The sequence below is a fragment of the Electrophorus electricus genome, chromosome 11 (genome assembly GCF_041902795.1).
Source record: "Electrophorus electricus isolate QZ-2024a chromosome 11, ASM4190279v1, whole genome shotgun sequence".
In the NCBI taxonomy this organism is placed as follows: Eukaryota; Metazoa; Chordata; class Actinopteri; order Gymnotiformes; family Gymnotidae; genus Electrophorus; species Electrophorus electricus.
The window spans coordinates 7807501-7830000 of NC_137507.1; the positions used below are offsets into that span (position 1 = coordinate 7807501).

The 22500-nt window shown below is 42.6% G+C and overlaps 2 protein-coding genes across 14 annotated transcripts in view; both read right to left on the reverse strand.

The window, feature by feature from the left end:
- The window catches only part of pah (phenylalanine hydroxylase), a 19123-nt gene extending 11046 nt beyond the window's left edge, over nt 1-8077 (reverse strand). The window contains exons 1-2 of one of the 3 annotated variants that reach the window (XM_027021596.3): nt 6779-8077; nt 1282-1389 (exon numbers count right to left, since the gene is read on the reverse strand). In XM_027021596.3, coding sequence (XP_026877397.2) covers nt 1282-1389; nt 6779-6880 — 210 coding nt within the window. In that variant the 5' untranslated portion in view covers nt 6881-8077. Of the gene's footprint in view, nt 1-1281; nt 1390-2636; nt 2793-6365; nt 6476-6778 lie in introns of those variants that run through there. The other 2 variants (XM_027021595.3, XM_027021597.3) reach the window with 2 other exon arrangements.
- Nucleotides 8078-9585: 1508 nt separating this feature from the next.
- LOC113584595 (uncharacterized) overlaps nt 9586-22500 on the reverse strand; it is a 51865-nt gene continuing 38950 nt past the window's right edge. For 10 of the 11 annotated variants that reach the window (XM_081722518.1, XM_081722519.1, XM_081722517.1 and 7 more), the window contains 5 exons: nt 18408-18478; nt 18114-18224; nt 16976-17073; nt 12580-12649; nt 9586-11262 (listed from right to left, as the gene is read on the reverse strand). In XM_081722518.1, coding sequence (XP_081578644.1) covers nt 11011-11262; nt 12580-12649; nt 16976-17073; nt 18114-18224; nt 18408-18478 — 602 coding nt within the window. In that variant the 3' untranslated portion in view covers nt 9586-11010. Of the gene's footprint in view, nt 11263-12579; nt 12650-14836; nt 15654-16975; nt 17074-18113; nt 18225-18407; nt 18479-22500 lie in introns of those variants that run through there. The other variant, XM_081722522.1, reaches the window with a different exon arrangement.

Consider the following 22500-nt stretch of genomic DNA (forward strand, 5'->3'; position numbering starts at 1 on the left):
GCAGAGTAAATCATATGTGCAAAACAAAACATGCACTTTGATCAGTGCCGATCAAAAACGCAGGAGTGTTTATTTGTGCGTGTTTATTTGTTTATTTGTGCATGTGCATCTTCTTATAGAGAGAGAGAGAGAGAGAGAGAGCGCGAGAGAATAAGAGGATGTGTGTATCTGTGTATGTCGGTGTGTGTGCTTAGCCATTATTTCCATCTTACTTACTGGAGTAAAGAGCACTGTGAAATTACACAACCAAAGAGGTCACGGTCAACTCAATGTTTGTTATAAACTTTCCCACTCTGGGTCAGTCTGGGCTCGGTCAGTGTGTAACCCCATATTGTTCCATAAGTAATCCTCTGTTGTTCAGAGCTTTCCCACTTCATTTAGACACAATTCTGGGTCTCCTAATCCTCAAATGGAGACCAAGTGCAAGTGTAAATAGCTACAAATTAATAAAAGAAGTGTCTAATATGACCAATCATCTGATATAAGGCACCGCAGTAACAAATTAAGTGTCTAAAGAACCCGTCCTGAAAAAAGGGCAAGCACTTCAAATGTACTGAGGGTGGAGGAAAATGTACTGAGGGTGGAGTGAAATACTGAGGGTGGAGTAAAATGTACTGAGAGTGGAAGAAAATGTACTGATGGTGGAGTAAAATGTACTGAGGTTGGAGTAAAACGTACTGATGGTGGAGTAAAATATACTGAGGTTGGAGTAAAATGTGTCCCAGAGTGCTCTGGAGAGTGGACGTGTCTGATCACTCCTGCGACTGTCTGATCACTCCTGCATGGGACCTGTGGCGTCTGATCACTCCTGTGTGAGAGCAGGCTTCATGTATGGCTAACATGAAGCCTACTGGAAGATGAGGCCATCAAACAGGCCTGTCTCCACTAAAAGCCTTAGTCAGGACTCACCAGATCTCCTACAGAGGTGTTTCCATACAGCACTGGTGCCCTCCTTCAAAATACCTCCATCACAGACTAATACAAACTATTGTTAGGCAGACTGTCACTAGTCTGTAATACCAGGTAATAAATGGATTATGCCAGAGGTCAGTTAGCAGAGTGTCATGAGATGTGGGCTGAAATATTAATGTTTGGATAAAGGATTCCTCCAAAATCACACATATCTAACAGCTCTTTTGTTTAGTATCGTTCATCTGTTCAGTGTTGCAGGCTTGTACGTTCAGACGCTGCACTATGTTGATTTGAAATGTTTTCAGAGATGACCAGAGGTTTTCAAAGTGACGTGCACGTCTGGTGTAAGTGGAGGGGGTCACTGCTCACCTCAAACAGCCTGAGGGCTTTAGCCAGGGCCCCCACCTCCTCTTTCAGGGAGAAGATATAAGACAGGATGCCGGGTTTGTTGCTTTTCTCTTCTAGGTACATAGAATCCTGCAGTGGGAGAGAGAAATGATCCATCATGTCCCAGTGTCAGATACACATGCCAAACATTTCCAAAACCAATAATGCCTACGGATAATCTGGCATCCTGATCTTTATTGTTATCCTGTATGACTATGTCATCATATACATAAAAATGACATAAACATGTCTAGTTTATTCACAAATAAACAGGCAGCTCTGCCCTGTGGGGTGGGGGAGGGGTATGGCATCATTAAGTCAACAACAACAACAACTCACATGTGCATCGTGAGCAAGGTGAGGCAGCCTTTCTCTCTCACTCACCCTCCCTTACTTTGCCCACTGAAGCATAAGTCTGAGTAAACTTTGTCTCATTTCACTGGTTCCTTGTATCATATATACATCAAATGAACCCAAACATACACTACCCAACACTGGGATCTAGTTTTTGCCTTTACAATTACAATTACAATTACAATTTACAAAAAAAGCTGTCTCAGCCTAAATCTGCTTAATGTATGGCTGGGTAAGATGTTTGTACCACTGCTGTGCATGCTTTAATGTCTGATCATTAGTATCTGATTCATGTATGACTGTGATTGCCTACAATCCTATGACTTACATACCCATAATTCAGAAATGTTTAAGGGGACTGACTCTCACCATAACATCACCTCTAATAGGAAACTCTTAAGAGAACAGAAACATTTGCTAACTTGTAGCTAGTTACAGTATAGATTACCATGTTTTAATCAAGGGTGGGGATTACAGACAGACAGACAGACAGGCAGACAGACAGACAGATAGATAGATAGATAGAAATAAAAAAGATAAAGATTTTATAGATAAAAAATAATTAAATAAAGCAGCATTGGGACAGTTTAATCATTTAAACCACCATAACATTAGCTAAATCGTGTTAAATTGTCTAATTATTTCGGCGGACTTTTATTTTGTCCCTAGTCAAGGCATTCTGCTGACACCACAGAACTGTTCAGTACAATAGTGTAAACACAGAGCTGCACCCAACTTTACAGATACTGTGTGTGAATAAATATAATTATATATTAGGCCTGTTAACAAATAGCCTTTCAACACAGCTGAGCTAGTTTTTAACTCCTAAATCTTTACTTGTTATTTGCTTTGCTTTAATTGCACAGTAAAGCCCGTTATTTGTGTTCGGCATTATTTATTTATTTATTTAAATAGCAGATTTTTTAAAATAAAAATCTACAATATACGTATAATAAAGACCCATGCAGAGGCTTAGAAATCACCTGTGTTCCATTGTCTGCGTTTTTTCTGAAAGCCGCGTCCATTTTCGCCGTTTAATTTGTCAGGTCTTATGTGGTGTCCTTTAATTTCTCAGGTGGTCTTATGTGGAGTCTTTTACTCTCTGGTCATTTTAGCGCGCGCACCCCGGACTACGCCGTTCACTCACATCACGTGACACCACACCCCCCGAAACGATCACGCGAAGGGTGGGCAGCAGCCGTCCAAGCAGATCTGGTTTGACTGTCTTTGGTCGTTAATACTATCAACATTTCCTAATGGTTACCTTAGCAATTATAACGTTTAATTATCTCTTAAATTATCGCTATGTTCCAAAATGTCTTACATTGACATTTACATTTATGGCATATAACTGACACGACATCTTACCGTGCACGATAACTGCGCTCCTACAACGCTCACAGGTGAGAACTGCAGTGGGAAGGGGTCCGCGGTGCTTTGAGTTTTAGGACCGCTAGGTGGCGACACATATCAGTTAACTGAAAGGCGTGCGGGTGCTTGATAAGTGCTGTTATAAACATGCGTTTCACGAAGTCAACCAGCTACAGTGGTTGGAGTTCCGTTCTGCCCCAGTGAGCTCTATGGACTGTTGAGTTTATTGTTCCTTATTTTTAATCCCGTCAGTAAAGTAATAGTCTGCTACGATCCATCTAAGACCAGCAACGCTCTTGCCTGTAGCTCTCAAAACAACCACTAGATGGTAGCGTTGGGCCGGTCCTGGGTGAGCTGCGTTGTCTTAGAAATATTTGTTTGGTTTAATTGCACATGCAAATCCATTCAAAAAATGAAGGACGCACAAACTGCTTGTTGAATCTTTTTTAGTTCCCGTAAAGAACGAAAACACAAAACTGGAAAAGAAGAAAATCCAACGTAATTTTACCACCACTGAAAACTAATCATAACTACTGGATCAAATTACTTTATAAACAGTGACTGTTGGACTCCAAAACCCCCTAAAACATCCAAGAACAAACTAGATGAATCCACAATGTGGAACTTAGTTGACACTCTTTGGTCATTCGGTTCTTGTGGGTTGGCCTGACATTTACTATTATTATTACTATTACAGTTTCTGTTCAATCAATATCTGAGGCCTCACAATATGTAGTTCATTGTAAGATTGTTCCGGACATATTTGTGCATATGACAGATACACCTGCCTTATCTTGACTTTAAGAGTTAAACGCTCAGTGAATTGTTTTCTTGTTAAGGAGAATATGCGTATTACATTGAATAAGCCTAGTCATATCTGACAAAATAAAAAAAATCACCCTCGCTCTCTTCCTGTACGTGCAAGCGTGCGCGCGCGTGTGTATGTGTACTAGCATGTGCGCACCAGCCTTAACACCTGGACGCCCGCGTTCATTTTCAGTTGTAATGTAGTAAATAGTCCCCTTGTACCATCTATATGGATCTGTCGAACAAAACCGTCGTGTTATCGCACCAAAACATCGAGCGTGTAACGTCGTTTAACGCACAGATTCACTCAAATAGGGAGGATATAGATGAGTGCGCCTTTAAGAGAAATGCTGGGCCTCTGAATTACAATCATTAAGGTCTTTGTTATTGCATGTTTTTGTTACCTTCTGTGTAAAATGTTGTAGCTACGCACGGGTCCGTGTAAAATTTAAAGATGGCACAGGCCTGATCGAGTTTTTTATTGTTTAATATAACAATATTAGTTAAGTTGTAAGGCCAAGAACATGGATTTTTACCAGCGCGAGACAGTTTATGAGCCATTATTGTATCCTAAATGTGGACCTATATGTGCTATAAGGAGCCTCAGTGTTGGACAGTTCTGTGAGAATAGGAATGTGTTATGCTCTGATCCTACGATGTCATGAAATGGCGTTGCATTTACACCGGGCACCTGCTTCACTTGCAATGAATAGCAAATGACTAGTCAATCCGAGTGGATCACACACACACACCGCCACCACCACCACTACAATCACCACCACTAACATCTAAACTTCGAAATGCAGTTTACCAGTGTTTTGGACCTGTGCGAGATTTTTGTTTTTGTTGTATTATTTCTGTGAAAGTGCTAAAGACAGAGGTGTTTGAATGGGAGATCAGATGCCATATTAATTATTACACCCGGCAATGACTGGGACCGTTCAAACAGAGGGATCGCAAGCCCTGTGCCTGCAAGATCGTGGAAAAAAGAAGCCTTTACAAAGCGCTAATTGGACTCTGGAAGCGCACTGACAGACCATGGTAGATAGGTTTCAGTGCGCCCCGGCGCAGGCGAGGGGGCAGGGGGAGCTGAATAGAACCCACGCTCCTTTTCTAAACTCCCTTGCTGTGCTAAAAAAGGAAAAGAAAAAAAAGAGAGAGAAAAGAACGTTGGAGGGGGGTGGGTGCTTAAACGCTGGCCTAATCCTGAATGCCACAGCCAAGTAAGAAAAATTACACAATTTATTGACCACCCCCACCACCGCGTCCCCATACACACGCGCGCATTCGCACGCACGCAAACGCACGCACGCAAACACACACACACACACACGCACACACAAAACTGTGCGCATGTGCAATTATTCGGAGCTTGGTGAGGGTCGGCTGGTCTTGTCCCTTCGTCCTTTCATTAAGTTCCATTATTACGCTCTTTGAAAGAAACGAATAGATTCAAAAGATAGTGTGTCACGTCTACTGTAACAAAATAGGGTGGAACTAATCATACACAAAAATTCTCAGCTCGCCTCTTTATGGGGGCTCCTCACAAATTTACCCCTCCGTTCCGCCTGTCCAACTGGGACAGTCAGAGATAGGCGAACGCTTGCCTTAAAGCTCCGATATCTAGGCCACTCTTATGAGGACCCGGAGTGTTAAGATGCCCGTAATCAACACTAAATCTTCCCCCTTTGTATAAACAACGGAGGAAATTTACGAAACCATATCAAACCTACACAAACTAGATCATAACTCAACGTAAAATGTTCGCAAATATAAAAAGTTTGTAAATGTGTAATAGAACTATACATTGACCTGTTTATTTATATTATGCATATGTATTGTCTGGATAACAATACAACGTGCTGATGTGTAATATGTACACATGTAATTGGATATATTTTATAATTAGTTTTTGTGAACATACATGTTTGTGAAGTAAACAAACTGCATATCTTAACGGCATTGTGCACAACGGGTTTTATTTTCTGGTTCGCATAAAAAAAAGATCCGAGAATTTTAAAAAGTACCACATTTGGTTATTATTATACCTTAGAAGGTCTAATGTATACCTTTGGTTTAAATAAATAAATACAAAGTGATATACTACTTATAACTTAAAATTAGACCGTTAGTTGAATTGCAGCATTATTCCTGTTTTAGTATTATAGTTTTAGCATTTTTTGAGTTATTATAGTTTTTAGCGAAACACTCGCCCTAACTGAAGAAGTTCAGCTGTAACTCACAGCAAGTTGTTTATTCAGTGGCAGGAGCGGCACGCGCCCGGCGTACGCATTGCAGCCGCGTCGCAGCTCGAGGAGAATACAAGTGGAGGCGTGGTCAGTGGGAGCGCGTGGGGCTGCCAGTGTATTGAAAAGGCCTGCTGCCACCCTCTCACGTCTCAGAGCAGGTCGGAGGGTTCGCCAGGCTGGAGTCCACGCCACGCTGCCCATACAAAACCGCAAGCGCGAGCGCATAAAGCCACACGTGAACGCCACGAGCGCGACGCGCGGCCACTGGGCACTCCCAAACCGCACCGTTTCTTTCAGCACTGCCGCAAACTCCGGTTTTTGTCTGCTCGTCACGGAATGGACATCACGGCGAAGATGGAAATAAGCATTAACCAGCAGCAGTTCATGCCACCCGCGTGCTTCTTCGCCACGGCTTCCCAGAGCATCCAGCTCAGCCCGACCGGCAGCCCGTGCAGCAGCAAATCGGCGGTCAAGCCGGTCAAACGCCAGCGCTCGTCCTCCCCGGAGCTGCTGCGCTGCAAGAGAAGGCTCAACTTCGCAGGCTTCGGCTACAGCCTGCCGCAACAGCAACCGCACGCTGTGGCTCGGCGCAACGAGAGGGAACGGAACCGGGTGAAGCTCGTCAACAACGGCTTCGCCACGCTCCGGGAACACGTCCCCAACGGCGCGGCGAACAAGAAGATGAGCAAAGTGGAGACCTTGAGGTCTGCCGTGGAGTACATCCGCGCGCTGCAGCAGCTCCTGGACGAGCATGACGCAGTGAGTGCAGCGTTCCAGTCCGGGGTCCTGTCTCCCACCATCTCGCAGAACTACTCCAACGACATGAACTCAATGGCCGGCTCACCCGTGTCCTCGTATTCCTCTGACGAGGGGTCCTACGACCCACTGAGTCCAGAGGAGCAGGAGCTCCTAGACTTCACCAACTGGTTCTGAGTCCCCCACAACAGGTTAGTTTCTCACCGTAGTCGCTTTTGGATGCCATTCTTGTTATTTTGCTATTTAGATACTCATAAGATTGGTATACGCCCCCTGTTATCGCGTGTTTAAGTTTTGTTTTGTTTTTAATCTCAACTCTCTTTTCATAATCCACTTTTATAGGAAGATCCTGGAAGCCAGATATTCAGCACTCAGTTTGGAGGTCCCCAGTTAACTGCGTCCTCCGAAAACACAAGGCACTGCTTTTGCGTTCCCGTCCGGTTGGACAGACCCAAGTTCACACCAAGAGATCAGGGGCCCGAGTGCAACGAGCCAAAGGACGTGTAGCGAGGAGGGCCCTTCTCCTGGCACAAAACCCGGCACGAGCAGAAGGGTCCGCTCCCTCTGGCGCATTCGCCCAAAACTACCATTTCAGATACCTTAAAAAAAACCTCTGACATAAGCGACGCTATTTGAAAGGTTGTTCCTAAACTATGCTAAACCCAATCAAAGAAAACACTGTATGTACCCACTTCGACATCGACATGTAACTCTAAAATGCTTCCATCTCGGCGGAATTTATTATATGAAGTTCTATTTGTATAAAACGTTTTTAAAATATATTAAGCTATTTTTGTATGTAAGAGATTTATAGATGTTTTGTACACATTCATTTTAATATGTATATATTTTTGATTTATACGTAGCGTAAACAGCGTAAGTTGCGTATTACCTCTTTCCTATTCAGACTAAGTAGTCTAAATGCATCAATAACTTGCTGTTCTTAATACGGTTAAGGATTGTGCGAGACGGAGTTTGACACTCCGAAGTTTTATTTCTGCACCAACGTGTCTTATTTAATAGGAATACATGACATTGTAATATGACTCGAAGTTCACAGTGATCAAAGGTTATGCAGCTACAGTCCAAACTGAGCACAACGGAGGTCTATTGTCTCTTCCTACCGCCTGTTCAACTCTGTCTTTATAATACTCGGGGTTGGGTTTTTTTTTTTTTTCCAGAATAAGACAAATGCCTTATGTTCATATTTTTTACACTTTAGCCTCATATAAATAAATGTTTCTAAAAGACACGCGTCTCATGTCATCTTTGGGGAGATTCACACGAATTCGTGGTGAGCGCTTGTATGATTTGCTTGATTTGCTCAACAACTTTACGTAAAATATAAAGTGGAACTTTGGGAATTTCGCTTTTTTTCGCCTGTTATGAACAAACTGATGTACAAGCCAATGGCTAAATCCCTCGGCTGCTTGCCTGTTGTCAGGCGCCACGAGACGTGATCAGAATCTGGGACAGTGCGCAGAGTCGCAGCACCTCCAAATGCGCGCCTGTCTAGTCAGCAGAACACATTTAAAAGCGCAGGCAAACTCTTACAAAAGTGCGTGTTACGTTTGTAAGTAAAGACAACATTTTGAAATTTAGATGTAAAGCAATTTTACACTCGGACGTTATCGATTTTACATGCATCGCCAAAGACTAAGAAATGCCAGGCTCTTTCTTTGAAAATAATTGTCAGGCTACGTTCATCAGTAATGTGCACATATCAGAGTACGATAGCAGACCCATTTTTAATCTGGGTAAACGTGCAGTGCCGGAGGGATTCAAACCCCTCCCGAAGCAGAAACACTCGTCGGACTTGACAGGTAGATAGACTTGTGAGTCCCCGGCGCGTGCCTCGTTTGATCAGTGAATGGAACTGTGCAGTGCTCGAGCGGCGTCGGCGCGTGATGCTGGCTGGAGGCGCGTGCCGTTCCGACAGCAGCGCGCGCCTGGCGCTTCACAGCTAGCCCTTAAAAAAAAAAAAAAATCCGACTACACCCGACCGGTGCACGCGAGAGGCAGGTGTTAGGGGAAAACATCGCCGACTTGGCGTAGGTCGCAGGCTTTTGTTCCGTCCCGTGTCGTCTACCGGTTAACCCGTGTTTTGCTTTTATGACTCTTCCTGATACAAAGTTTACATTGTTAATCAGAAACGTCAGGCTAATGTTTAATGCATCGATATATGGGAGTACACATTGTGTCGCGGAGAAGCAGTGCGAGAAGCGGTTTAAATAAGGACTTCATTTATGTCTTCGTTCTGACTGACACGCTGCTCTGATACATAAGGAAAAGTTGAACGAAAAAGGAATAAATGAAAGGAAGAACTGGTATGACTGTTGGTGAAATATTAAAAGGTCCACAAAATACACAAAACATTAAATAATAAGTGAACCCATGATTTCCCATCTCCTTAATGCTACCCAATTAAAGATGTGAGTTTTACAGCAGCCAGAATGCATACGCTCGCTGAAGAGTTTCCCTTGTAACAGCTACCCTGTGGTAAATCCTTCCATCGGAAATAATCTTTAGCCCACTGGGCTCTCAAGCTTTCACAAGCCCGTTATGTCGTACTTCGTTCGTTCTCTTTTGCCACCTGTATGCATGTCTTCGCTGTTTCAGAGCAGTGGCTCAGGCAAACTTGTTGACTTCAGTGTTCCCCTGTAAACACGGGCGCGCGCGAGTGTGCGCTCAAATGCCCCATCCCTTTGTTGCCTGCTCATTATTCTGTGGATGAATAAGGGAGTTGCTCTCTCTCTCTCTCTCTCTCTCTCTCTCTCTCTCTCTCTCTCTCTCTCTCAGTAATCCGCATTGATTGGTTTCCCGGCCCTCTGATGTCGAAATTCATGGTGGAGGTCGGGGAAGCATGCGTGGCACGGGGTTGTCTTGTTATCACTCAGCTCCCACTTCCTTTCACTTCTTTGAAAGTGCTGCTATCGTTGCCTCTTGAGTTCTCAAACAGATACGGCATTATACTAAAGATGAACACTGTTCGCCAGCACTCATCTGCTCACAAGAACCCAGAGAGCTTTTCATGACTCCAAGGTCTCTGCCGAAGGACTAGGACACTTCTTTGGCCTAAATGAGAGGAGTTAGTCCCCCTTTTATCTTCTAGCTTTCTCCTCTCTTTCTTTCGCTCCTTCCCCTTTGACATACAAATCTCCTCTTGTCTGTTGGCACAGTTTTCCCTGCTTGTCAGTGCTTCCTGTCCACGGTCCGTTCACAGCAATTATTTTCCAGAGAGGCGACATCTCAGCCTCCCCACTCATTCATCTTAAGAACATTTTAGAACCTCTTCCACAATGGTTGCCTCATTGTTTATTTAGTCCCGGCTGCAGTTGCATGCTGCAGTGGAGAGGTGGCGCTAGCATCTCCAGAGCGCACCACGGAGTGAGCTGCCCAGCTTGTTTCAGTACCAGAGACAGCACTCCTAAAGCACACACACTCACTGTAAGGTCTGAAACGCGTCTGAAACGTAAGTTAACTTGGCCCCGTTATGAAAACAAATTGTCTCTGTCCCACGGTAAGCACACCACTGTGTATGTACGTTGGCCGGGATCTGTGCTAGCAACTCGATAAAAGTTCATGGAATTGCTTAGTGGTTTATCTGTAGAAGGCTGGAGTCCGTTTTAATTGTTCAGTCCATTGCATGATTGAGAAGACCATCAATTTCCATATGGGTTTCTTATAGAGCATTGGACACTGTTCAGGCCAGACCCAGACATGTGGGTTAAGTCCCTGTGCTGCTGTCACAGGTTGTTGGAGTCGTCAAGTGGGTTGGTGATGAATTCCTGTGTTGCCGTCAGAGGTTATTGGAGTCGTCCAGGGGGTTGGTGATGAGTCCCTGTGTTTGCTGTTACAGGTTGTTGGAGTAGTCCAGGGGGTTGGTGATGAGTCCCTGTGTTTGCTGTCACAGGTTGTTGGAGTCGTCCAGGGGGTTGGTGATGAGTCCCTGTGTTGCCGTCACAGGTTGCTGGAATCGTCCAAGGGGTTGGTGATGAGTCCTTGTGTTTGCTGTCACAGGTTGTTGGAGTTGTCCAGAGGGTTGGTGATGAGTCCCTGTGTTGCCGTCACAGGTTGTTGGAGTCGTCCAGGGGGTTGGTGATGAATTCCTGTGTTGCCGTCACAGGTTGTTGGAATCGTCCAAGGGGTTGGTGATGAGTCCCTGTGTTTGCTGTCACAGGTTGTTGGAGTCGTCCAGGGGGTTGGTGATCACGGAGTTATGGATGTGGATGAAGAGTGGCAGGTGGGCAAGGAAGTCGAGCAGGTCAAGGGAATGAAGGTTACGGAGTTCACACCTGACCGCTTCTTCATGTTCCTCACGGATACCTCCTGCCTTCAGCTCCACCAGCAGCTGTTCTGCACTGATACAGCCCTGTGGCACCACAGCGCCCCCTGTCTGCCCCTCCAGCAGGAACAGGAACAGTTGCTGTGAAGAAAGTGTCAGGTAATGGCAGTGAATATTAGCAAGAAGGGTTTTCATTTACTCACTGTCATTCAGAAAAGAGCTACAGTGACTGTTTGGAGTGGTCATGGGACATTCAGTCTTAGGTTAACACTCCTCAAACAAACAAACAAGGATTCATTTTTTTGACTTAGAAGTTTACCTTTTTTTCTCTCAATACTCACAAAGAATGCTGAATGCTGAAAGCTGAATGCTGAATATTTGCATAAATTCTGAACCAGACTAATCAGAAGTCTGCCTTAACTTCCAGTCCTTCACTGAAAACATTTTGGGATTCACTGGGAATATGTTTATCATCGTCTCTGCCGCATTGTCATCTATACTCAGCAGACGTTATAAGAGGGAAAGGCTAACGTGTTCATAACCTGCCTGTGTGTGTGTGCATGCGTGTGTGTGTGTTTCCTCATTCACACGCGTGTCTAAGCAGGCTCAAATTACAGCAGCCTGTTCCGACTCTTCTGTGAATGCACCTGTTTGCACAGTTAAATGCATCCAAGGTAATGACTAAGGCTGTGTGTGTGTGTGTGTGTGTGTGTGTGTGTGCTTGCGTGTGTGTGTGTCCCATAATCCCCTGGCAATGTGCCCACACCTCTCTCCACTCTCCCCAATAACAATTCCACACTGAGTTTACTCTGTAATTAGCCAACCCTTTCTCTCCTGAGCCTAAGGCCTGCTGGAGGCATCGTTGCCGTGGGCGTTCAACAACTCCTCTCCTTTCCACAACCTCTGTGTCCTGCAGGGCTGCTCACCCCACATTTGTGAACGGGTGCCCTGGTCACCTCTGCTCCACCTGACGTGAGCAGTGTGTCTTTACTTGATTACAGAGCGTGCAGCAGTGGCCGTACTCCGCCGGCTGCTTTAATGAGATTACTGCCTGTAATCCACAAATAAAGCAGAGAGACGGAGCATGAGAGCAGGAGAGAGCGAGGAAATGAGAGAGAGGAGAGAGAGAGAGAGAGAGAGAGAGAACATTTCCCACTTTCTCTCTGTCGCAGGCTGCACACACCAAGGTTCTCCATAGAAGCAGCTAGTTTTACTAAGCCAGTGTTTGAATTGCTCTTCAAAGCCCTTAGCGGTCTTTATTTCACTATAATTAGTCCCCTCTTTTCCTTATCCTGCCCCGTCAAGGAAGAGAAATGAGAGGAAGAAGGGAGAGAAGAGGGAGAGAGGGAGAGAAAAGGAAGAGAGAAAGGGGGGACTACGCGGAGGTGGAAGATGTGAGATGGGGCTGTTTGTTTGTTGTTGTAATGAGCATGTTAAATGTGTCCATGGGTAACAAACCTTTGCTTTGTACAGCCTCAACTCCAAGGACTTGAAGTCCATCTGAATTATGAGGGAACGCATGAAATCACTGCAAAGGAGAGATTTGTGTTATTTAAATGCTCTGTTTCTCTCTCTCTCTCTCTTTCTCTCTCTCTCTCTCTCTCTCTGTCTCTCTCTCTCACACACACACACACACACACACGCACACAGATGTAAAGATTCCTTTAGACTTTTGAGTAGGAAAACATTTATAACGCCAGTATAGTGTAGCAGGTAGAGTTAGAGTGGGGTAATAGTGGGTTGGCGAGTGCCAGTTGTGATGTGGTGAGCTCACACAGAGCATGTCTGTTTTAGGGGACTGGACCGGCTGGCGTTGATGGTAAAGTGTTCTGAGTCCATTGTGGTTGCTCATAGTGGCCTGCTCCCCAAACAAAGATCCTGGAGACAGGGCCCGCCCACCAATACGACGATAAAACCTACCCCAGTGCTCAGAGCGGGGTGTCGTGACAGACACACTCACACACACACCAGTCAGACGGATGATTACTCAGAGACACATGCCATTTAGTTGGGAGCTCTGCTGGCCAGCATGACAACAATCAACCCCCCTCCCCCCTCCCCCCAGAGCATGCTGGGAAGAGAATGTCTGATGCGCTTTGCCGTTGGGCTGACCACACACTTTAGTAACATTGCCTGACCTAGGCGCACTGTGTTGATTTGATGAGAACCAGTGATGACAGGACAGCTAATGACCATTAATTTTCCTGCAGTGTGGATGGCCAACCCCACGCAAGGGTAGGATTTATTTATTTATATAGTGCTTTTTACAACAGTTGTTGTCACAAATCAGCTTTACAAATGTCCATGTGAGTAAGTTAAGGGTGACTGTGGCAAAGAAAAACTCCTTGGAGCATGAGGAAAAAACCTTGAGAGGAACCAAGACCCGACCTCCTCTGGCCGACAATGGTCAGCATAATTTTAAGAGAAAAATAAATAATAAATATGTGTTTTTCATAGTGGATAGGACCATTTAAAACAATGGCTAGAGAATTAGAGAAAGACAGAGCAAGAGAGAGAGAGAGAGAGAGAGAGAAAACCTATTAAAATCCCAGTTTAACTGAGGTAGTGTGCCTAAATCGGCTTTCTGAATCATCGCCATTAAAGAAGTTATAATTTTGTTACTGTTATAACAGTGTTATAATATTGTTATAATCTTGTTACTGTTATAACAGTGTGATAATTATTGTTATAATTTTGTTACTGTTATAACAGTGTTATAATATTGTTATAATCTTGTTACTGTTATAACAGTGTTATAATTATTGTTATAATCTTGTTACTGTTATAACAGTGTGATAATTATTGTTATAATCTTGTTACTGTTATAACAGTATTATAATTATTGTTATAATCTTGTTGTTGTTATAACTATTAGAATTATTGTTATAATCTTGTTGCTGTTATAACAGTGTGATAATTATTGTTATAATCTTGTTACTGTTATAACAGTATTATAATTATTGTTATAATCTTGTTGCTGTTATAACAATATTATAATTATTGTTATAATCCTGTTACTGTTATAACAGTATTATAATTATTGTTATAATCTTGTTGCTGTTATAACAATATTATAATTATTGTTATAATCTTGTTACTGTTATAACAGTATTATAATTATTGTTATAATCTTGTTGCTGTTATAACTGTGATAATGTTATAATATTGTTACTGTTATAACAGAGTTATAATATTGTTGTAATCTTGTTACTGTTATAACAGTATTATAATTATTGTTATAATCTTGTTGCTGTTATAACAGTGTGATAATTATTATAATCTTGTTACTGTTATAACAGTATTATAATTATTGTTATAATCTTGTTGCTGTTATAACAATATTATAATTATCATTATAATCTTTTTACTGTTATAACAGTGTGATAATTATTGTTATAATCTTGTTGCTGTTATAACAGTATTATAATTATTGTTGTAATCTTGTTGCTGTTATAAGAGTGTTATAATATTGTTATAATCTCGTTACTGTTATAACAGTATTGTAATTATTGTTCTAATCTTGTTACTGTTATAACAGTGTGATAATCCTTGGGTCTGACCCTGAGTGTCTGGACTCTCAAGAACGTCACATATTCTGACCCGCCACCACACACACACACACACACACACACACACACACACACACACACACACACACACACACAAAACACATGCTGTTTAAGAACACAGTAAAGATGAAATAAGACAATGTTGCCTACACTGTAAAACTAACTGGCAGGAGAATTTTAAGGTAACTACATTAATTAATATTTACAGTAGTGTTTGTAATGTTTGCAGTAATGCCATATTGTATTACATTTGTAAATTGAGTACAAAATTATATTTTTACAGGTAAACATACTGACAGCAATATATTACTGTAATTACCCATTTTTTGTTTTCATTACAGTCACACTGCTAATTTAACTAAAATCTAAATTTTTTTTGATATTTCAAATCATAAGTTAACTTTGCCTGTTAACTATTATTAATTAATATTATGGATTAATATTATCATTAGTGTATAACATTGTGATATTGGTCTTAATTCCCACCAGGGTTATCATGTTTGTTCTGTTCCTCCCAGATTAAGATTCTTTGATAATGCAGTTGCTGGTGAACTTTAAATGTTGCACAGACAGTTATTTGGTCTGCTTTCAAAGTGTACAATGACAACCAAAAAGGTTTTATTACAAACTGATTAAGTTTAAATTTAAGTTTAAGTTTAAGTTGAACCTATTACACTTACCCAGGTTACCTAATATTAATTATGTTCAGTTTAGAAAAAACTAATGTAAAAACAAAGGAATTGAGAAACAAATATTTCTGTCCAGGAGAAGAGAGGGTTCTGTCCAGGAGAGGAGAGGGTTCTGTCCAGGAGAGGGTTCTGTCCAGGAGAGGAGAGAGTTCTGTCCAGGAGAGGAGAGGGTTCTGTCCAGGAGAGGAGAGGGTTCTGTCTAGGAGAGGGTTCTGTCCAGGAGAGGAGATGGTTCTTTGCTGCTTCAGAAAACCACTTCTAGTTTACAGTTAATCTGATGATACAGTAATGTCAGTATAAGATAATTGCAGTAATCCAGAATACTGTACCCACAGAGTGAGATCTTAGATACTGTACAGTGTGCCACTAGAAAATCCTTTAGAGTGTACTGGATCTGTACTGGATCTGTTGTAATCTGGAAATGTTGGTTTGTCATGTGTACCAGTTTAGGACAGGCCAAGAAGCAGAGATAAGGAGACATACAAATGTAATGAGAAACAGTTAGAGAGAGAGAGAAAGAGAGGAAAAGAGAGACAGAAACAGAGAGCGGCTGGGTCAGATAAATAGAAAGAAACAGAGGGTGAGAGAGAGAGAGAGAAAGAGAGAGAGAGCATTTATAGGTTCTCAGGGCAGGAGATCCAATCAGTTGCCTGAGATTCCTCTACAAGCACTCTTCTTAATGAACATAAGTCAACACGTCTGTGGGGTCAAAGCAATATCAGGGTTCAGTGAGAGTTGATGGGGGAGTTAAACTATGTCATTGTCTCTATTGTGCCCATTTTGCAGAAATCTCCTTGATTCTTTTCATTTATTTCATTGCAAGTCTTCTAGCATGGTTAAAGACCTTACAATGCAAGATGTGCACTAAATCAGCAAAGAGGCTCAACCATGGACCTCTCTCTCTCTCTCTCTCTCTCTCTCTCTCTCACACACACACACACACACACACACACACACACACACACACACACACACACACACACACACACACACACACTCTTACTCACTCGTATCCCAAAATAAATCACTGACACTCACAGTCACATACACCCACACACATCCGCACACTCTCACATGACCTGGGACCCTTGGCCCCAGACCACAACGTGGAGCAGGGCCGTGTAGGAGACCATAAAAGTTCAGGGTAAAGAAAGAGTCCGTGTGTGGGAATCTCTGGCATATGGGCTAGACCGCCCCGGCTCTATAACGCATTGCAGGCCAGCACTCTGACCACACAGCCTGACCTGGGTCAGTCGTGGAGGGTCACACACACAGACACAATAAATGCTTGAACGTACAAGTGTGTGACAGTGAAGTGGAAGTGGTCATTTATGTGTACACAATGGAGCAGACATCCAACTGGACTGGGACTTGCAACCATGCAAAGTGTGGTAGACAGCCTCTCTCTGTTTGTTTCACACACACACACACACACACACACACACACACACACACACACACACACACACACACACACACACACACACACACACACACACACACACATATGTGCCAGTCCTTATTTATGGAGGGTCAATGACACCTCATCTGAGTCTACTGTGTCTTGGTATTGGGATGGATTGTCAGGATGCTCACTCTAGTGTGGCTATCTTCTGGGCCAGGCTGGCTACCACAGCAAAAAGACGCAAGTCTGTCAGACCCTCTGTCACCCTGAAGTCAACCATCTCCAGTATCTGAGAGAAAGAGAGAGAGAGAGAGAGAGAGAGAGAGAGAGAGAGAGAGAGAGAGAGAGAGAGAGAAAGAGAGGGAGAGAGAGAGATGTGTTAAACTATGTACATTTTCTGAAACTGTTCCAATTTGCAATGCTTTGATAATATTGTATTAGATAAATTTATACCTATAGAACAAGTCTTGACTTTTGACTTGAGAGCAAGAGAGAGATTTTTTGAGATTTCACGATAAACTTTATTAATCAATTACGATATATACAAACACACAACAAACACACCTTATAATTACAAAAAAGAAAATGTAACTTAAGAAATCACCAAACACCACTCTCACAGAGCACAAAGCATCATTGAGAGAGAGAGACAGATAGAGAGAGAGAGAAATAGATAGATAGATAGATAGATAGATAGATAGATAGATAGATAGATAGATAGATAGATAGATAGATAGATAGATAGATAGATAGATAGATAGATAGATAGATAGATAGAGAAAGACTAAGATAGAGAGAGAGAGACAGAGAGAAAGAGAGAGAGAGAATGTCACAATAGCTGGAAATGGATGGTATCATTTATATTCTCAGGACACGGCCGTATAGCAGAGGGATGGTCATTCTAGCTATGCTGCTGCTCCTCTATTGACATGATATTCATGGAAGGTCTCATTAATATTCATTGTGAGGCCAACCATAGTATGGCACATTTTTATTTGTCAAATAATGTCATTTCTTTTGATGAAAGCAACCACGCCCCTTCTATGCCCTCCTTGGGCTACTCAAAGGGATGTCTGTGTCAGCATGAATGCATTAACACAAGTGCTTGTTTTAGATCCAAGGAGACTAATTCAAAATTCAGAATTCCTTATGTGTGTGTGTGTGTGTGTGTGTGTGTGTGTGTTTTCAAGGGTGTGTGTGTGTGTGTTCATGTGTGTGAGTGTGTGTATGTGTGTATGTGCGAGCGTGTGTGTGTGTGTGTGTGTTTAAGGGTGCGTATGCTTGCGTGTTGGCGCATGTGCGTGTATCTGTGTGTGAGGACGTACTTACCCTGTACACATAGATTTCTTCCTCCTCTGTCAGGACGTCTGGGGGGATAATTTCTTTCAAAGCAAGCAGTACTTGTAAACAGGAGAGATATCCATCACCATCACTGTCCACCTGCAGACGCATCAGTGCCGCTTACTACTGTCACAGCAACACGGCTCCACAGCAATGGCACACACATATTCGGTTAAACCTGCTATGACGATTTGTCTCATAAAGTTCCTCTTCTCTGTCACCTTTTCATCTTTACTGAATCTCTCTATTGTGTTGGCCTGATATTATTCTTGTTATACGTACAGCTTCAAAAGCACTTTTGTACGCCGTGAGCTTCTCTGGGCTGATAATGCAGTACTTGGCCAGGAAATCAACTGTAGGAAGCAATTTAATGAGAGAAAGAGTGAGTGAGGCAGAATGAGAAAAGCTACAAACATGTAAAGACAGTATTTGGACACAAGTATTTACATTGTTTTTACTTCTAGAATTCTTTTGTAGTACTGAATTTGATACCTGTGTTGCTCCGTGCCACAGCAACTGAACTCAACTTGGCTAAACTCAATTCACCTCATGTCAATTCATCTTAAGTTCAGTTCATTTTAAGCAAGAAAACAACCAAACCAAAAGTGAGAAAATATTCTGCAGCCTGCAGGTTGAAATAAAGTGACTGACAATATTGTAAGGGTTACAAAAGGTGACTTTCTCGATATTTTAGGTCAGAACTAAGGGTAACATGTAAAGGTAATTTTAAACATAAGATATGAACAAAAACTTCCTTATTTACTTAATAATTGTCCATGTTAGAAGAAATTTTTTCCTTAATTTTAGATTATTCACTCTTGTATTGAATAAATCATTTTTATTGAGACTCACAACTGTAACCATCAGGGGAGATGATTCATGTCTAAGATAAGACATGTCTAAGATGTGGCATGACTAAGATGAGACGTGATTAAGATGAGACATATCTAAGATGAGACGTGTCTAAGATGATTCACATCTAAGATGAGACATGACTAAGATGCAACGTGACTAAGATGAGACATGACTAAGATGAGACATGTCTAAGATTATTCATATCTAAGATGAGGCAAGTCTAAGATGAGACATGACTAAGATGAGGCAAGTCTAAGATGAGACATGACTAAGATGAGACACGACTAAGGAAACATGCCTTATCTAAGATGAGACATGACTAAGATTATTCATGTCTAAGATGAGACATGACTAAGATGAGACATGACTAAGATGAGACATGCCTTATCTAAGATGAGACATGACTAAGATTATTCATATCTAAGATGAGACATGTCTAAGATGATTTATATCTAAGATGATACATGTCTAAGATGATTTATATCTAAGATGAGACATGACTAAGATGAGACATAAAACTAACCACAAAAACCTAAATATATTTAATAATAGCTCATCATTTTGGCAATATCTTCCAACTAGACATGAATTCTGGTAAGAAAACCTCAGTTTAAACTTGCCGCCAAATGAACAGATAGGTTTGGAAACTGCCACAACAATAACTTAATATTTCAATTCAAGGATTCCCACAATTATCTGCTCATGAACCAGACATTCATCATCATCATCTCAGCTGGTCATCTTGTTGGAAGAGATTTTGAGAGCCAGTCAAGGTGCATAGAAAAGAGAGAAGGCCAGTTACTATGATATTCACTAATGACATGTCCCAGTGAGAGTATGTGCAAAACAAAATAGAAGAGGACCAAATATAGATCCCTGGGGTACAACCTCCTAAAACTAGTTTCTACTACAGCAATATAGAAACACATCTGAACCCATAACTGATGGATGGAAATTTCCTGAGCTCTAGTGGATGTGATATTATTGGATATAGCTCTTCCTCATTTATTTAGCTGTCCAAATGTAAAATGTGCATTGTGCATTTCAAGATACGGGTATGACTGTGTCATTGTCAAAACATTCAAATTAAGTGATTTGAAATTTAATGTATATTTTCTCTGTCTGTCTCTGTCTGTCTGTCTGTCTGTCTGTCTGTGTCTCTTAGATATTAAGAGGCAGCATGTCCATACAGAAATTTTCAAACCTCATGTGTCACTCTGCTGCCCCAATGGCTATTGCATGTGCACAAGGAGGCGAAAAGACAGAATGCAAAAGAGGGAAAGTGAGTGTTGGTCCATATGAGTCAGTTGGAAACAGAATCGAATGCGCGATGTTACTGGGCCAGAAGGAAGCCATCCCAAAGAAGTAGCGTGGGCAGTGTTGTGTGAGCAATGAATTACAATGAGATTGAATCCAGATTTTTGTGGATTAGGACCAGTACAGTTGCAGAAAGTCAATCCTCTGGCCCACTAGGGATGGGTCTTTAGAGTGCAGGTCAAGCTTGATGTTACTGCAGAATGACAGATGGCAGTTGTGAACAGCTTACTGATACTCAAAGCAAGGAGATGAGTTGAGCATGGAAGGAGAGGAGGAAGAGAGGATGAGTGAAAAAAGAGAAATAGAAACCAAAAAATGAGAGAGAGAGAGAGAGAGAGAGAGAGAGAGAGAGAGAGAGAACGAATGCACTGAATAACGAGTCTATTCATCAGAGGAGGCAGAAGAATAGGGTTGCTATCAGTGTGGATTTAAAGGCCTGGGCCCAAAGGGCTGTTCCCTGATCGCAGGGGGGCGCTTCAATCCTCCATTTATCTCTCTGCTCTTAATCAAACTGGGGCCTTCGCGGCCTTCCCTCTTTCACATGCAAAGTGGTACATTCGCATCCAGTCAACTTGACTTGTTAAGGCTTGATTGATCAAAAAAGCTCTCAGGCTAAATCGTGCATCTGTTTGCAAATAGCTGGGACAAGCTCGCGCCTCTGGAGTCGTGTCGTGTGGCCGGCCTCGGCGCGCAGGGCTGAGTTCCACGTGGGATAAACTCTAGCTGACACGCGCGGTGAGGAGAAGAAAGGCAGGACATATTCGGATCGTTGCACCGATTCACATTGAGATTCAACCTTAAGAATGGAGACTACTCCCCTCTCTCTCTCACTCACCCCCCCCCCACACTCTTTTTTTCCTCTGTTCTTTCTCTTTATCAGTCAGGAGCAGCCTGCTCAGATCCTCTGACAGGATCTAGTCAGTGATAGCCCCAGACCTGCGATTCTGGTCTGCACACAGGCACCCCAGGCAGTGTGCCAGCCACTGCTGTGCCACTGTTAGTAAGTTTACTTTTATAATGTCATTTTGGTTCAAGCTCTTCTTCAGTCTTGATTGTATTTGCTGTGCATTTGACATTGATGACACAAGAAATGTCTGCCCTTAGTGTGCATGTCTGTCTTCACAGTGTCTGTCTGTCCATAGTGTCTGTCTTCACAGTGTCTGCCTGTACTTAGTGTCTGTCTGTCTATGCAGTGTCTGTTACTTAGTGTCTGTCTGCCTATGCAGTGTCTGTTTGTCCTTACTGTCTGTCTTCACAGTGTCTGCCTGTACTTAGTGTCTGTCTGTCTATGCAGTGTCTGTTACTTAGTGTCTGTCTGTCTTCACAGTGTCTGTCTGTCCATAGTGTCTGTCTTCACAGTGTCTGCCTGTACTTAGTGTCTGTCTGTCTATGCAGTGTCTGTTACTTAGTGTCTGTCTGTCTACGCAGTGTCTGTTTGTCCTTACTGTCTGTCTTCACAGTGTCTGTCTGTCCTTAGTGTCTATCTGTCTTCACAGTGTCTGCCTGTACTTAGTGTCTGTCTGTCTATGCAGTGTCTGTCTGTCTGTGCAGTTTCTGTCTATCCTTAGTGTCTGTCTGTCTTCACAGTGTCTGTCTGTCCATAGTGTCTGTCTATGCAGTGTGTGTCTGTCCTTAGTGTCTGTCTGTCTATGCAGTGTCTGTCTGTCCTTAGTGTCTGTCTACGCAGTGTGTTTGTCCTTACCGTCTGTCTTCACAGTGTCTGTCTGTCCTTAGTGTCTGTCTGTCTTCACAGTGTCTGTCTGTCCTTAGTGTCTGTCTGTCTTCACAGTGTCTGTCTGTCCTTAGTGTCTGTCTGTCTTCACAGTGTCTGCCTGTACTTAGTGTCTGTCTGTCTATACAGTGTCTGCCTGTACTTAGTGTCTGTCTGTCTATACAGTGTCTGCCTGTACTTAGTGTCTGTCTGTCTATACAGTGTCTGTCTGTCCTTAGTGTCTGTCTGTCTATGCAGAGTCTGTTTGTCCATACTGTCTGTCTTCACAGTGTCTGTCGGTTCTTAGTGTCTGTCTGTCTACGCAGTTTCTGCCTGTCCTTAGTGTCTGTCTGTCTTCACAGTGTCTGCCTGTACTTAGTGTCTGTCTGTCTATGCAGTGTCTGTCGGTCCTTAGTGTCTGTCTGTCTTCACAGTGTCTGCCTGTACTTAGTGTCTGTCTGTCTATGCAGTGTCTGCCTGTCCTTAGTGTCT